Source organism: Drosophila tropicalis, unplaced genomic scaffold, assembly GCF_018151085.1.
Source record: "Drosophila tropicalis isolate 14030-0801.00 unplaced genomic scaffold, ASM1815108v1 contig_593, whole genome shotgun sequence".
NCBI classification, from domain to species: Eukaryota; Metazoa; Arthropoda; class Insecta; order Diptera; family Drosophilidae; genus Drosophila; species Drosophila tropicalis.
This window is the reverse complement of record NW_027173070.1, coordinates 12,041,980-12,059,174: the sequence shown is the minus strand read 5'-3', so window position 1 is coordinate 12,059,174 and position 17,195 is coordinate 12,041,980. Positions and strand designations below refer to the sequence as shown.

Sequence of the window (17,195 nt, the reverse complement as noted above, 5' to 3'; positions counted from 1 at the left end):
GGCAATGGTGGAGGAGCATACATAGTAGTAGGTGTAGGTGTTTAAAGTTTTTTCTTCTCTTTCCATTTTGTGTTTTATTTTCTTTTTGATTTAGTGGCAATTTGTTGGTGAAAAAAATTACTCAACGCCTCAAGGGTAAAACTGAATTGCAAAACGGAAATGATAGGCATGGGGTGCGGGTGAGTTGGGAAAACAAGTTTCGACTTTTAAGTGAGATACAACAAAAATTTATTCCATACGGGGAAATCTTTTTTATTCCAGACTTAATTCAGTCTTCAGTTTTCTATAATAGAGTGTTATAAATTGCACATAAATTTCGGATTCGAATATGATTGCCATTCGTCCTATTTCGATATAGTTTATAACTACTTGACTATAAATTCAAAATGCGTGAATTGTTGAGAGGATTTTCATGCAAAATTTGTTTCAACAAAGTTGTCAATTTAAATTTAATTTAAATTTAAAGATCTTTGTTTACTTTTATTCTAATTGTATTATTTTGATTTTAGAATACTTATACATTGTATTTAGCCGGAAAATTAAAACTCATATTTTGAGGATCTGAACAAATTTCGATGTCACACTAAAACCATTTGGCATTAGTAACTCAAATTATTTTGTAAACTGCTCTCTTTTACAAGGTGAACTTAAGATTGACATTGGAAGTTTCTAAATAAGTTAAGAGGGCTAAATCCAACTTGAAAGTTAGCACATTACTAAGCAGATCTCAATGCAAAGAGTCATAGGACAGAAACATTACAAACATGAAAATGTTTAGGCCAAATGTCGATTTTTGATGACATAATCTTCGTCAAGTTTTCAATACCAATAATCCCAGGTACAAACTAAATATCAAAGTTTATGCTGATTCTCCAAATGGTGCTGAAAACAAGTGGCTTGTAAGTACATCCAAACGACCCTTATCTTCCTTAATTTCTACCAAATTGATCATTTAGGTAGTCCCAATATGTTATCTCCGAACAAATTCACGCTAAACAACACTAATTGTGAGACTCTTCATCGATATTATTGTTCAGTGTTCACAAACGCTTATATATCTATGTTAGAGGACAACTCAAATAAAATATTTAGACAACAGTCTTAGCAAATGTATCAAATTTATTGAAATTGCAAATAAATGAAAATTCAGTTTGTTTTAAACCAATTTATTGGCCTCTTCAATTTCTGGAGTAGTTGCCTCTTCGGAATTTGCATTTGTTGACGAATTCTCTTCAGGCTCAGTGATTGGATTAATAGATGTTTCCTCTGGAGTCGGTTCTTGAGCTGGGGTACACGAGCAGGCATCTTGTGTATTGGCCGAAATCCACTCATTAAAGCTGGACACACGAGTATAGACACCGGGAGCATTTGGTTTGGCGCAACCTTCACCCCAGGAAACAACACCAGCCAGTTGATAGGTCTGACCATCGGCCAGCACATGCATAGGGCCGCCGCTGTCTCCTTGACATGAATCCTTGCCACCCTGTTCCACATAGCCAGCACAAATCATGTTGTCAGTTATTCGATGCTCTCCATAATTGCTGTTACGGCACTCTTGCTGCGATAGTATGGGCACCTCCACCTCCTGAAGAGTATCGGAAATGGGACCACCCTCACTCAAGGCACCCCAACCTGTAACCACAGCGGTTTGTCCAGCGTAATGCTCATTAGGCGATGGCATACACACCGGATGCATATCGATTCCCAAACGCACTGGTTCAGTGAAACGAATAAGTGCTATATCACTGTCAAAGGTGCGTGTACTATAATTCGGATGTACGAGAACCCTGGCCACACGTCTATCAACAATCTTAACATTGCTATCCTGACGATTGTGTTCGAGCAGGCGAACTGTGATCAAGCGATGATAGAAACCATTCACACAATGAGCCGCAGTCACAGCATATTGATCATTGACCAAAGTGGCACCACAATAGAAGCTACCAAACCACATTAGCATGGCCATCCAGGGGTACTCATGGACTTCGGTCTCCTGTCCGCCTACAATACGATGTCCGGTATTGATGCTACCACAGGAACAGGCTGGACATTCTCTCTTCTTTGTGGGAGTGACACTGCTACTAGAGCCACTTGGATCAGCATATTCTGGACCCAATATGGACACAATCCAATCGAGAAAACTATTCTGACGTAGATTACTCAATGATTCCAAAATTTTTGCGGGCTCTGATGAAGCACGCACTGCAGCTAAACTTGGCGTGGCTGTTTGCCCCAAATCTAACACTACACAGACTAAGACTATAACTAAATAAATTGATTTCATTATGGGTAGAACTTTTCTGGCCAACTAGCAATTGGCAACTGTCCGACGCATCCTAGAACTGGTAACAAGTCAACTGAATTCTCATCTTGTTCTTCATTCACATTCTGGACAAAGAACTGGCTAGACCGGCTCGAGGTGAATGCCTTGAGTCAAGGAGAATCTGCGTTTGCAGCAAGTTTTTTTTTTATAGTTTTTTTTTTTCTGTTTTAATCAATAAATACAAGGAAGAAATTAAAAGAACTTTCGGTAAACCGAAGTTAAGATACTCTAGCAGTTAAAATAAGCCACACGGCAAAAGGAAATCTAACAGTTTTTTCTTTGTTGCAAAAAAACATGTCTTTCAAGCGGCGAGTGGTAAGAGCAAACTACGAGTCAGTATAAATTTTTGGGAAATTCCAAGTTTTCTTCAGGCTACAAAACTTATCATTCCCTGGACTCTAGTTTCTGCCAAAGAGTATTTGAGGAGAAACTAAAAAAACTGGTACTTATTTGATTTTCTTGGTCTCCTGCTGGCAGAGGCAGGCCTGTTTGGTGAGATTCTTGATCCAGGTGCCATAGCGATTCACTCGAGCATAGACGCCCGGATAGCCAGCCTTAGCACAGCCTTCGCCCCATGATACGACGCCGGCAATTTGATGTTCCCGTGTACCATTGGCCACAATATGCAAAGGACCACCGCTGTCACCTTGGCAGGAATCTTTGCCACCCTCATCATAGCCACCGCAAAGCATGTTATCCGTAATTTTATTGCCGTAACGACTTTTGCGGCATTCGTCTTGTGATAAAATGGGAACTTGCACCTCCTAATGACGGAAAGACAGTAATTTTAGGTGGAGAAACTCAAAAGAAGAACTTTTCGACTTACCTGCAAAGTATCCGAAGTGGGACCACCAACTTTCAGTGCCCCCCAACCGGTGACTATCCCTGTTTCTCCCTTGAAACTTCTTCCTGGTGTGGGCATGCAAACAGGATGCAGTAGCTCATTGAATTCGACTGGTTCATCCAATTTAATGATGGCTATATCGTTATCATAGTTTCTAGCATTATATTTCGGATGTGTTATGACCTCGGAGACCTTGCGATCAATTTTCTGTGTATGTGACATCTTTCTATCGTGTTCGAGAAGGCGTACTGAAATCCTTTCTCTACGAAAACCGTAAACACAATGTGAAGCGGTTAGCAGGAATTGATCATTGAGCAGGGTAGCAGCGCAATAGAAACGTCCGCCATAGAGTAGCATGGCAACCCAGGGATATTGATGGACTTCAGTCTCCTGACCACCGACGATACGTTTCTGTATATTGGCAACGCCACAAACGCAATCACTGCACTTTCTTGGTGGATTCAAAGTGGGTGGTGCTGGTGTTGTGGCTCTACGAGTGGTTGTGGTGCTTGACGATGGAGCCTGGGTACTTGTTGTTGTGGTTGAGCTACTTGCTCCTGGTTCAGCAGTTGGCAGCGATGAACTGGTCAGAGTGGCCAGCGTGGCGTTCTCGGTATCCGAGGCACCTGGTCGTTGGGGTAACAATGACAATACCCATTGTATGAATGTATTTTGCGATTGTTTCAACGATGGTGATGCAGTTTCCTCTGCCAATACGGCCACCGCCAAGATTAGCAAACACATCCAAGCGCTTCTAAGCAACATTTTGCGTGTCGTCTTCTTTTCTTCTGGCTTTCTCTCCACCTACTTCTTTCGACCACCGGCTCCCGCGGCTAGTGGCAAACTGAAAAGCCAGTCCAACAATATTTGAAAGCCAAGCTTTGCAGCTCCGAAAAAGCATTTCACCCAAAATATTCCCACAAAAGTGGTTCTGGTTCCACTCGCCACACGTCCACTTTGCCAATCTCCATAGAGTGGTGTGTGTGTGTGCCAGTGAGTGTTTTTTTTTTTTTTTTTGCATTTGTATTCTGCGCATGCGTGGGCGCCGCCGGCCACTTGACCATGATACTTCATACGGCCAAAGAGCAGCCACTGAAGTAGCGAAAGTTTTTCGATTTTATTGAAATGATTTTTTTTTATGTTTAAAATTTTGTATTTCATTGTTGTTGCTGTTTTGTTGTTCTCTGTTAATTTTACTTTCTTTTGATTTATCTACATATATTTTTGTATAGTTTATTTGTTGTTGTTGCTGCTTTTGTTTGGTCTTTTGGTGTCAACAATATTTACGTGATGGGCATATGTGTATGTATACATAAATATACATACATATACTGGGTGTAGGTCGATTTGTCAGCTGATCACGAAAATGTATGCAAATTTTAATCTTCTAATAGAGTTAGAGAGAAAGAGAAACACCCTGTATAAGAGAGCATGATGTAGTCCAATTTAATGCTTTGTGTTGTTTATATACCAAAAGAGATGGGGTTTTAGCCATAATTTTTTTTTTTCCTAGGTTTGGTAATTTGAACATCCAATTAAAATAGGCGCTGATGTAGATAATCTACAATACCAACATGAAGCCAAGTATATATTTGTATTTTATAACATATTCATACCTAAATAATTATGAGCAGAAAGAGAAACAAACATGTTTTAATGTTATTGTTAGTTTTGAATAGTTGATTTGATAAACGTTAACAAGAACAGGTCTTATATACAACGTTTTATTATTAAAATACTAAAAGGAAATCTGATCTGACGAATTGAGTTTCGCTTGCACTTTTTCTTACATTTTTATTTCACAAAAAATTGAGGATGATATTTATATGGACCATTACAATCTGATGACTAATTTTCGTGATACAGTTTCGTTTGCTTAAGATGGATCATAAATACTTGCAATGGGATACACATGATGCATGACAAAACCAAAAAGCACGCCTGTGCAATTGACATGAAACTGTCAAGCGACGTTTCTCCTTTTCTTTTCTTTACTTGAGGTAGATTAATGGTGGGTAAAGTACAAACCACAAGCATGCCCCAGTCACTGTTTCAGTCTGCAGTCTCAGTTAAAGTCAGTTCAGTTCGAGTCAGTCAGTCATAGAGACGGAGCCAAAGGTCCATGAGTCATATTAAGTAGCCAACCCACTAGACCATTAAAAAACAACTTGTAAAGTTATGGAGGCGGCTGCTGATGTTGATGCCGATGAAGTCGATGCCGATGCCAATGTTGCTGCGACTGCGCTCTTGAGTTCAACAATTACCAGGTACCTATACTAGATATTGGGAATGGGAGAATTGACGAACGGGAAGAACAACTTGAACCAAGTGCAGAGTCATTAGTATGCGCACACATAACACTTGGCATATTAATTGTCCGCGTAATGTCCAGAGACTGACAGGAGAGTCCAGTTGATGATGATGATGACGAACCGAACTAATGTCAGTTAGGACTACGCAAAAGCAATAGAGAGAGAGAGAGAGAGAGAGAGAGAGGTAGGGCCCTTTAAAAACAAAATGCCATTTGCATAATGCCATCGTAGACAAAAAGCCAAACAACATACATTTAAATGGGTTGAGCCAAAGGTATAGCTAGACCTGCACTTGGCATGGCAATTATGCAAGGCCTGGACAGGCAACGTGACCACCAACAACGCTTTTTATACTCTAAAGTTATATTGGCAAGGTTGGGGTATATTAGTGCCTAATATGTCTACACCAAAAGAAGATTTAATATTGAAGATTATTTAAAAGTTATCACTGTGCTTGTACAGTCATTTTTTAGAATTCTTACTAAAGTTTGCCTTGGCAATCTGAATCTATACATTAAAGCCACGAGGCATTCTTGCCAACCGCCCTATGGCAAGCACATTAAAGATCGGCTTAAAATCTAAGAAACAGCTTCTATTCAACTGGGAATCCTAAAAAGATAGTTTTGAGTTTAAAATTTTAATTTTTCAACATCCATTAACCACTTTCCAACATAAATCTTACCCGTAGTTTTATGTAGCTTTGAAAAGTCCATTTCCACTTCCTAAGAGATACATATATGTATTGAGAATATCTTACAATATTTCAATATCCATTGCGATTGACTTTGATTCCTTTTCAGATTTTATAACTTTAATTGGTAATGAATATCATAAAGTCTACTACCTGACTTAATATGCATAAGTTACTTTTTTTTTTTGCCATTTGTTCACTCTGCATTGCAAAATATGTTAATAGGTTTGTGTAATATGTACATTAGATGCTACTACTAACTACCAAAGAGTCATTAAAGTTGGTCAAAGAAGTGAAAACGTTTGTGAAAAAAAGTTATTCTAGCTAAAATCAACAATTTTCAATATAGCCAATATTCCTACTAGACTAAAAAGTGCTTGACTTTGAATGATTGTTATGAAGAAAAAAGTAAGCCTTTAGGCTATAAAAATCTATCCTTGGGCTTTGGGCTATCTTCATAGATGGTTGATGATCAAATTTGATGGTAGCTAAAAACAATTTTCATACATTTTAAAAATATTTTCAGCAGTGTTGCCTGGTAAGAAATATATTAGTTTTGACAACTACAAAATACTTCAAAGAAGATAGATGGCAACACTTATTTTTACTGTCACTTTGATACTTTGGTTATATTTTCGAGTCAAAGCAATCCATGACTTTTTTTGGATTGACTATAAAGTCAATATGCCTAATTCTGAATTTTTTAAAATCAGTTGCTTCTCAGGCAGTACACATACAACACCTGAACTGGTAACGGAGATGCCAGTTAAAAAATAAATAAAAAAATATTTAGTGTATTTTGTGTGTCCTTTTAGGGACAAATCGTTGAAGTAAGTAACTAACTTTTTCAAAATTCCCTCTTAATACACATTTTCTGTATCCTTCGCTCAGTTGTAATGCATCCAAACAGAGGGAATAATCCACCACATGGCAATGAAGCAAGCGGCAATTCGGGTCACCCATTCCAGCCACCGATATACCATCCGTATTATGGAACACCATTGAATCAGGTTCCATGCTTGCGTGGAACAGATGGACATGTTGCCGCTCCTCCTCCAAGACCAGCCAGAAATAATTGTCCCAATGGAATTTGCTATCAACCTGCTTACAATTGTATCGATGGGCATTGCACTAGAGTTAATCAGGGCCACTTGACGAGGCCACCGACATCAGCATCTCCGGCACCGGGTTCAATGACCGGAGCCCCACCGGCGTCTGAAGCGGCAGCCCCGACAAACAACTACACACATTGGCGACCTTAAATCCTTGCAAAGAGACCTTGGAATACTTTCTTCTTAAAGCAGAAGGTTTCCAACATCTTAGCAAGCAACATATACAAGCAATATATGTATATGTTCATGAGATACAACAGAATGAACCAAACCAAACCAGAAAGAACTGAACAAGAATCAAATACAGAAATTACTACTACGTGAAGGCAAAATTTACTGAAATAGTTTTATTTTAATGGCCCTCGGGGCTTTTGTATATGGGTTCTCGTCTAAATGACTCCTTGTATTCGTCATTCCTTATGACAATAAGGGATTAAAAAATTGCTAGATATCTAGAAATTTAAGTTAACTACTTGATAGATATGGAAATAGTTTTTTCAGCTTGACCTGTATTTTATAGGCTATTCAGAGACATTTTGAGTGAATTCTCAGATTTTGCTAATACTTATACTTATACTTATGCTTAATTGAGGACCTTAAGTTTGGGTTTTAACAGAAAACCAGCGACGGATAAAGGCAAAAGCCGTCCGATCTAGATGTTCAGGACAGAGCCTTTTAAAATAAATCTATAAAATATATCAAAATAAACTACCTGTTTTGATTTTGTTACATTGATCATTTCCCCATAGGAGTCGCAAAATATAAATACATAATATAGCAGTTTAATCAATAGTAACTGAGACTTTTATCACTAATCTGCATTAAAAATAAGATAGGTAGGTACATATAACTGGTAAATAATCTCAATAAATATATTAAGGATCTTCACTTTGTTTTTAAACTCCACTATTACATAGTGTTTACACAGCTTTAAAATTTTGTATTTAAATGTCATTGTCAATAGTGGTATCTCTCCTCTTTCCCCTACATTTCGATAACATTTCACTTATGTTCCATTTTTTGCCATATTAACTTAACAAGATTTTCTATGTTTGTAATCTATACTTACCTATTGAGATTTATTACGTCTAACGGTAAATTGAGATTTATTTCGTCTAACGGTAAACGTAACAATAATTTTTTAATTTCAATTTTAAAATAAATATTGTATAAAAATTTGTCAAAAAATTTACTTGTGCGTCGGCCGGGAATCGAACCCGGATCAACTGCTTGGAAGGCAACTATGCTGACCATTACACCACCGACGCCGCTTGGATCGAGTGAAAATATTTCCCCAATTCAATTCCAAAAAAATATATTTTACATGTATTATAATATTTGAGAACATTGAAGATAGCTTAAGCCATTGTTTCAGTGTCTCTTTAAAAGAAATTTTAAAAAATCTTTATTCTTAGACGTTATCTTATCGAATGACTTAAAAAGTTGACCTCAAGTGACCTCTTTTTTAATATAAATTTAATAGAATTGAGTCAAATTTTATGTGAATATTGCTTTAAGCATTAAATAAACTGAAAGAGACTGCAAATTGTATTGGATAGAGAAAAAATTTTAAGTTCCAATTGAAGGCCAACAATTGATATCAATTGCTTCAATGTTTTATGAGGAAATCTGACAATTGACATTGTCTTTAATAGCAGAATTAAAAGTAAAACGCTCTGAAAAGGCTTTCAGGAAAATTAACCCTTTTAGTGGCTCCTGTCATAGTTTTCAGCACATAAAGAGAGAATGATTTCCACGAATGGATGATACATACAATATCCATTTGACATGCACAGGTGAAAAGTAATAACTCGGACTATGGCATATTTTTTTTTCGTTCTCTTTTCCAAATTTTGCCAACGGCTGTAGACTGGAATTCAAATTATTCTCGCACTTTCACGGCGGGGTTGAAAAAAAAAGGAACAATTAAAAACGTGTATATGTATGTATGTGATCCTTCAGTTTCGCACTCTTTTTTGTATTTGTTTTTTAGCTTCTGTGCCAGGACATGCCGAGGCACATGTAAATGAAATTTTTACAGACAGTTTGGTGCGTGTAAAAATTTCACTTTTGATTTACGCGTTGCCCCATCCAGAAGACAAAAAAAAAAAAAATGAAATGGGAAGAAAAATTTCGAGAGGGATATGAAAGAGGGAGATGAAAGAGATGAGAGCTATATTGCAACATATTTGCATAGACAATCATTTTACTGGCAAACTACCGACGATTATACTCTATGTTGGATGCAGACGATGATGATGTTTTCTTGTTATGCTCACCGTAAAAGTTAACCGTAAAATTTTATGGGCCAAGTTAATTAAACTGTGCAAAAGAGCGGAATACAAAAACCAGACCAAACCAAACCTGACCAGACACTTTTGTTCATTTGTAGTTGAAAATTTAATTAGTTATGGCATTTATGCCATCACAAAAGTTCTATTCATACAAATTAGATGGAAAATTTTCCACCGAGTGCTTAACCTCACGGATTCGTGTGAATGAAAAGGAAACAAGGCAAAAGATGATAAAGTATTTTCCACACCTGACACTAAAATCCATTTGAAAAAAAAATACGAAAAAAACGAGGAGAGAAATGAAAACTCACGCAAGTAAGTAAGTCTGGACATAACCATAAAACCACTTGAACAAGCTTTTTGCCTAACGCGATAGTCATGATCAGGATGAAAATGCAAGGAATTGCTGCAACAAAGGTCAGTGAGAAGGAAAAAGGAAAATTGAAACTTTGCCTGAGCAAAAAGTTTCAAGTTGCAACCAAAACCAAAAAAAAACTAAGAAAACAGCTTGTAGCAAAACTCAACACGCAAACATCGATTATGACTTGTACTTGCCGTTGCTAAAAAAGAAAAATGTATGTTTCATATTGAAATTAAAGTAGTCGCTTCCGTAATACCTATTACGAAAATTTTTTCCGCGAATAATTTACGACATAATTAATTATTTAGTTGAATGCGTGAGTCCAGCCCCCCAAAAGCAGAAAGAAGTTAGAAATAAACTTCCTAAAATTCTAAATATTTTCGCCTAGTAGTAGTTGAAATGAAAAGAGGGAAAAGAGTAAAAAATTGAATATTTTGCGACTAAAAATACATTTAGCAGATAAGCTTTTTTTTGGAAACAATTGCGAAGGAAATATTAAATTCAAGCCATAACAAATTTTTCGATTACACGAGAGATTTTGAAGTAATGTTTTATATTTAATTGACCCAGAGAAACTTCTGTATAGGTTTGGAGTAGAATATAAGACCAAAAAAGACCATGGAAAAGAGGAATCGGAAGAGCAGAATATGTGGACTCCAATGATCCTTCGTAACCTTGAATCATGAAGTTAGAATCCTTTTAGTTAGATGGGGAATAAAACAAGGCTTTAATTGTAATTTGATCTGTTGTAGTTTTTAAAGTAAAGCATGTCTCATCTAATTTAATTGAATAATTAGTTATTCAACCAGCTTTTGGAAAACGATTACTTCAGTAGTCTATTGCCAAAGTGTCCCTGCTTTAACCTAGCACATAAATTTCATCTAGCCAAATAAACTCTTACCAAATTTATGTACATACATATATGGGGTACAATGAATGCCGAATAATAAATGTAAATAATTTTGTTGTTTTTTTTTGTTCGTTTTTGGCATGCTCTCAACATGCTTGCAATAATTTGCATGCAACACTCCACTAAAGTAGCATGCAATGGCAGCTTGTCACGCAAGTCAGTTACTTGTCTAATGGATTAATTACAGGGTAATCTGAAGCTCAAAAAATACTCAACTGAACTTGAAGTGTTTGACATCAAAAATAAATAAAAAAAAGAATAGTCATTATTGATGATACTTTAAAAACCTATACTAACTTTAAAAGTAAGAATAGTTAACTTAATAGTTTGACTATTGTAAGATTCTACTTAGTGATTGAAAATTAGACCCATTTACATATACAAAAGGTAAATGACCAAATTCTAATTGTATAATGGCTGCGAAAAGACTTAATTATAAATTTGGTTATCAAAGATGAAACTTAAGTTACATAAGACCACAAATTATTTCTCATAAATTTATGCAACATTTCACTTAGATAACTCTTAAAGTAAGTCAATAAAATGAAAATTTAATTTGTTATTAGTTTTGTTTTATGCATTTATACATATGTAATGCATTTGCTTCTGCATAACTATGTCAGTCGGTGTGTGAGTAATAATTTTTTAAGCCCTATGTAAATTAAATTACTATACATAGAGAGAAAGAGTTTAAAAGAGTTGTGAATAAAAAACCAAAAATTCCATTGACATGACGCTTTGACACACAATTTGTAGAAAAAAAAAAAAAAAAATGTTTTTGCCATGCAAAAGGCAAAGAAAAAATGACAAAAATTTGTTGCCTATAATTTTATTTGCGCTTTACTTCCGACCGGCAATAAAATTAACTGCAGATTTAATTAATTGCGGTTGCATGCTTTATTTTTTCCTTCTTTTTTCTCTCTCATGCACCATCTCTTACTCTCTCGCTCCTTTTTCTGTCTGTTGCTCGGCGTTGGCATTTTTATTTCAACGAGTTGATTGTTTTATTTGCAGCGACTTTTGCTGATTGCATTCGGTTTTAATATGAAATCAGTTTTTAATGAAATTTACGCTGAACAAAAAATAAAATTAATTATTTAAATTAAAGAGAGAACTACTGAGGGAAAGACAGAGAAAGAGAGAGAGAGAGCAGAGTAAGAGAGAATGAAACTTTTAAATAGTTTATAAAAGGGTATAATATCGACCTTAAGATACCATGTACTTGTTTAGAATGCATTTCATATGTACTTTAAATTATCAAAATTCCTTGAGGTTTACATGAGTCTCTGTGTTAATGACAATTAAGCTTAAAACTTTGCAAAAAAGTTCTCTGAAATTTCCTTGACAAGTTTTAGTTACATTTTTGCATAGTGATTACCAAGAAGTATGTAGTTACATAGTAGTAGTACAGAAGTTAATGGCAGTTACATTACTATGCGGTGGTAGTTACAAATTATTACATAGTAATTACACGGTAGTTACATAATAGTTTAGTAATTTAACTAAATTGTAGTTAGTAAGAAGTTACATATGTAGATCTTTACAATGAGTATTTTTACAGCAAATATCCAGAGAATTCTTTATAATGAATACTCGGTATACAAAATTTTTTAATCCATTGATAATAAACCCAAAAATCGTATCCAAAAATGACCACAAAACACGCATTAATGAAGCCATTCGATATAATTTGTTTTTTTCTTCCCAATAAAATTATTAACCACAATTAAAATTTTTACGACTTGTTTGTTGTCGCATAACGGTTCAGTTTATGAGCTCGCCACAACATTTTCTTCTCATAGAATTAAATGAGAGCATAAAATTTGAATTCTGTTGGGCACCTGATATTGATTTTGATTTTTATTGGTTCTCTGTTTTGTGTTCCCATTTCTCTTCGTTGCCGCCTCAAGTGTTGAGTTTTTTATGTCGGTTATTGTTTTCGAAATTTTATGATCGTGGAAAATAAGAAACAAGCTCGCTGGTCTTATTTAAGTGCTTAAACGTGTTAGACCAAAGGCCAAATGTTTGTTTTTTTTTTTTTTTCAAGCTAATTGAAGAACATGGACATGACTTTTGAAGTGCCGTCCTAAGAATGAAGCATTAAATTGACCCAAATTATCCTTTGGAATATTTAGTCAACCAAACAAATTGTTACAAATTTCTGCAAATGTTGTCTACAATTTAGTTGGTTTATGATTTGCTTTTACTACATGCATCCAATTTGCGGGAACATAATGACATTCTGGTTTGTTTATACAATGTCTGTATGCTCTCGTCCAGAAATACACAATATACATATGTATGTATGTTTGTATATAGAGACATTTTCTTCATCAATGATTAATCGTTTTTGACAATGTTGCCACTGGTAGACAACCAAATCCGTTCGTTTGCAAATATCCATTTTACTCTGTGAAATTCCACTCTCTCTCTAGTAGGCAACTAAAATGCAACTAAAATCCATGCAAATTTTCTAGCCTCGCAGTTTGTGGTTGGCTTCTGGTCTTCAACTCCAACTCCACTCTTCTCTTTTTTCGCAACTCCACCTATTCCATGTCAGTTTTGTGGCATTGCACTGTGACGAATGTCCCTAAATTGATGTATGATTTTGGCAGGGCAGACCAGGCTAAAGCCAAAAAAAAAAAAATGTTCTGAAATACGTTTTCCGCGAACTGTTCGCGTACCCCTCATTAAGGGAAGGGGAAGAATTGTCTGTTGGACAAACAACAGGCCGAATGTGTCAGATATCTGCAAGATTTATAATATAGCGCGGTGGCATATGGGGACGTCTACACATTTTTCCACTAAATTTGTGCTGCAAACTTCAAACATCATTTAAGATCTTAAATTTGTACAAATTTATTGATTAAGTTAAAAAATATTTTAAATATAAAGGGTAACACTTGTATTTAGTTTTCTTTTTCGTTAGACGAAAGGCAAGAAGCGGAGTTTAATTATTATTAAAAGTCAATGGGCCCAATTTTTCAAGTAAGAACATTCCGAATTGTTAAAAGTAGTAAATAATTTTGAAAGATCTTCAATGTACAGCCAGTTTTGAAACTTTAGACATTTTTACTTTGGCAATTGATTGATTGATTGATTTAATCCTTAATACATCATATTAGTTTTGAGTTAATACAGATGTATTACAAAAACTAAGTCAGTTCAGTTGCAAGATAACGTTTAAAAATGTTTTTATAATCAATAAACAGTTGCTGTTCTTTTGTTAGGTTTAATTCAAAATTATTCGTCTACGGTTCTTTGCTTTCTTGTGGTCAATCGCTCTTTTTCTAGCCATTTCACTACAATCAAATATATTTAAGCTTTCTCCCACTTGGATTATCTAAGTTGATAACTGGCAAACAGAAGAGGAAGAGTGGAACCACCCTCGTGTCAACTCTTATCGTTTCCTGAAGCCGTCAACAGCAGCATTGAAGTTTCACACTTTACACTTTTTTCCTTATTTTGTCTTCAGGTAAACAACTTTCACTATTTATCTAGTCGTCCATTGCCATGACCTCTTTGTCCCTGTGTGTTTCGACCACTTAAACCAATTTCCTCGTCCATTATTGTTGGGAGTTGGTTTTTTTTTTTTGTGTTGCCCCTCTCCTTTTAAGCTTTGCCAAACAAATTAAACTTAAAATAAATAAAACTGTGTGAGGAAAAGGAAAAACAACAACAAGATTTAGTTTTAAATGATGGCAAAGGGCTTGTCGTAAAACTTTCGCTTGACCCTTGTCAACTACCTCGCCACCAACCACCAGGCAGCCACCCACTATCCAAGCCAAGTGCCATACAACAATGTTGTAATCAACAGAAAATTGCCACCCGTCGACAAACCTCTCTTCTTGAAGTTTTTTTTTTACTGCCCCCCGCACTCAACACACAGCCCTGCAGTAGTTATCTGTGTTCTGTCCTGTGCGATTCCTGCGAGTCCTGTGTCAGTGTCAGCATCGTTTACACTGACTCTTAAGTTGGTAGACTTTTCTGATGACCAACTGACTTAGTTTCACTAAGGGTTGTTTACACAGAAGACTGGTTTGCTGATAAGTCTTTCCGGGGTTGTTCAATAAATCGTTGCCTTTGCATAGTTTTAGGCGTTACAACTAATTTTGCCTTTCTCCTTCTGCCAACTCTGGGGTCATTATTGCTGCCTCTATTACAACACATATCTAAACATATGACCCCATGTAATCGCTGCCCCCCCCCCATTCTTACACACACACACACACACACATACAACCACATTTATTTTATCATTTAATGCTATAAATTTGAGGCTTATAGTTATATACTAAAGCAAAGTCTCAGACCTGGTTGATGGGGAGGAAAATGGCACTAGAAAACAGTTAGCAGAATTGGTATGTACTATCAACTAACTAAGGCAAGTGCGTTTTAGTGCTTACTTGGCAATGTGCTTTGCATTTCAATGCAATTTGTATGCACTTGTAGGCTAATTAAATGCAAGTGCCTGCATAATACACTGCACAAAACACGGAAAGGGCTATTAAATATTCAGGGCGAATTCAAATTTTGGACAAAGTTAATATTGTCGTTAAAAAATAGTCAGGTATATGAAAATTCTTTTCGAGTTTTTGTCAAAAGAAATAAAGGATGTGATAACATTCATTGCTCACTGTCTTAATCTACAATTAATTATAATTTATTCTACTAAATATAATAAACTAAATACCTTATAAATCAAAATAAATACAAATTTTTAAAATTTAAAAATTAATTCAAACTCTAACAATTTTGTTCCTCACAGTGTATTAGCGATTATTAATTATCTGTAAGTGGGCAATTGAAATGCATTTCATGTCCTTTTAACTCACCCTACAGATTAAATTAATTTACAGGTGACAACAGCTGTCCACAGAGTCGAAGGTTGAATATGGAACAGTGTTTACCAAAATCGATTTTTATTTAGAAGGAAGCTAGAAGCATCCGTCGTCCTTCTTTTCGTATTGGCCTTCTTAACCCTCATTGATGAATTTGGCCCCTTGGGTAAGCTGTCAACACTTTGACTTTCAGGGAAGGGCAAACGCTTCAAAAGGTCCTGCTAACATACATTTTGTCAATAATTTTTGCTCTCCTTGTTCGCTTTTATCTTTGGTTTCGCTTGCTGACTATTTGACCGGGTTTTTTGTATTGAGAATTTTTGCAAATATTGCAGAATTTTGTGTTCATTTTTTTTCTGGGTTGGACCAGTCATGCATTCCATTTCCTATTTACATTTATCTCTTTGACTTGACTTCTTTTTATTTTTGCCATCTCTCTCGCTGCGATACTAGAAATGAATTTAATGGAAAATGATTGTTGGCCAGGGTTATTGGCCCTGTTGCACTTACAAACATACAGTTGTACATAGAAATAACTATATCTAGGATACGTACATATACATATGTACATATCATAGGCGTCACATTGTCGGCTATCCTGGCCTGGCGCCTGGCGCATTGCGATTTTCGTTTTGCTCTTTATATGATTTTTAATTTATTTGTTCATCTATATAAAGTTTGCTTTTTGCTTTATATATGTATAACAATCTTTTTTCTCTGGTTACTGCTGCTGACCAAATGGTGCCAACTAAACGCTGAGCCAAGAAAAAGAAATAAGCCAAGCAAAAGAGCACAAAAAAGTCAGTTAACGTTTGCCAAGTGGCATGTAAATTGCCTGCAGTGGACAAGAGATACAGTGCGTATGCGTAATTTTTTTCTCCTTAATATCTTTTTAGATGGAATCGCAGTGATTTTTTAGAACCCTTTGTTTATATGTATATGTGGAACTCAAAAAGCTACTTTATCACATAGAATACATATAATTTATGTTTGTCACCATGTTTGTAGGGACTTTGAGGTATCAAATTTTCTAGAAATCAGTCTCTTATCCTTAGAATTCCAGATAAATGAATTCAATTTATTATCTATACTTCTGATATTGCATTCGAAAATAATAATGACTACAAATATTGAATAATGGCATATGAATCAACTATATCTACTATTTGGAGAGTATTAACAGATCTATTAAACATTACCACCTAACCCAATAAATGTTAAAGTCTTACAAACGTTGCCGTGTTTTCGATAAAACTATATATGTTTGGCTATAAATCAAAGAAGATGTATGAAGGAATTAAATACCGTTTAAACAAAAGTTAGCATAAAAATTGTGTATAATTTAAGCTTTGCTTTTTCCACCAAAATATATATAGATGAAATATTTTTGGATTTACGAATGCTTTTAAATTATTGTAAATAAATTGTTATGGTAAATTAATTTACCCATTGACTATCGAAAAGAGAATTGAAATCCGCGCATTCTCATAAATCATTCAACGTAAAT

The 17,195-nt window shown here is 35.4% G+C and overlaps 1 protein-coding gene, 3 long non-coding RNA genes and 1 other non-coding gene across 5 annotated transcripts in view; 2 read left to right on the top strand and 3 right to left on the bottom strand.

Moving 5' to 3' along the window:
- The window catches only part of LOC137575829 (uncharacterized), a 124,408-nt gene that overhangs the window by 71,703 nt on the left and 35,510 nt on the right, over positions 1-17,195 (top strand). The gene's annotated exons all lie outside the window — the stretch shown is intronic.
- Positions 1,157-3,932, bottom strand: LOC137577765 (transmembrane protease serine 9-like). Its single transcript, XM_068291317.1, has 3 exons — positions 3,150-3,932; positions 2,779-3,087; positions 1,157-2,308 (listed from the first exon to the last, which is right to left on the bottom strand). Exons 1-3 carry the CDS (start codon positions 3,930-3,932, stop codon positions 1,157-1,159), a joined length of 2,244 nt encoding a protein of 747 aa, XP_068147418.1.
- LOC137575832 (uncharacterized) lies at positions 5,841-6,196 on the bottom strand. The gene is made up of 2 exons (XR_011032246.1): positions 6,162-6,196; positions 5,841-6,088 (listed from the first exon to the last, which is right to left on the bottom strand). It is a non-coding gene; the product is annotated as an uncharacterized lncRNA (long non-coding RNA).
- Positions 6,830-7,614, top strand: LOC137577361 (uncharacterized). Its single transcript, XR_011032405.1, has 2 exons — positions 6,830-7,000; positions 7,062-7,614. It is a non-coding gene; the product is annotated as an uncharacterized lncRNA (long non-coding RNA).
- Positions 8,479-8,550, bottom strand: TRNAG-UCC (transfer RNA glycine (anticodon UCC)). Its single transcript has one exon. It is a non-coding gene; the product is annotated as a tRNA-Gly (tRNA).

What these genes read in the sequence shown, in the direction of transcription:
- LOC137577765 (XM_068291317.1), bottom strand. Translation starts at nt 3,932, where the DNA reads ATGTTGCTTAGAAGCGCTTGGATGTGTTTGCTAATCTTGGCGGTGGCC. An exon ending in CCACTTCGGATACTTTGCAG is followed by an intron (nt 3,088 to 3,149) that starts GTAAGTCGAAAA and finishes TTCCGTCATTAG; the next exon opens with GAGGTGCAAGTTCCCATTTT. An exon ending in GCCAGCAGGAGACCAAGAAA is followed by an intron (nt 2,309 to 2,778) that starts ATCAAATAAGTA and finishes GCCAATTGCTAG; the next exon opens with TTGGCCAGAAAAGTTCTACC.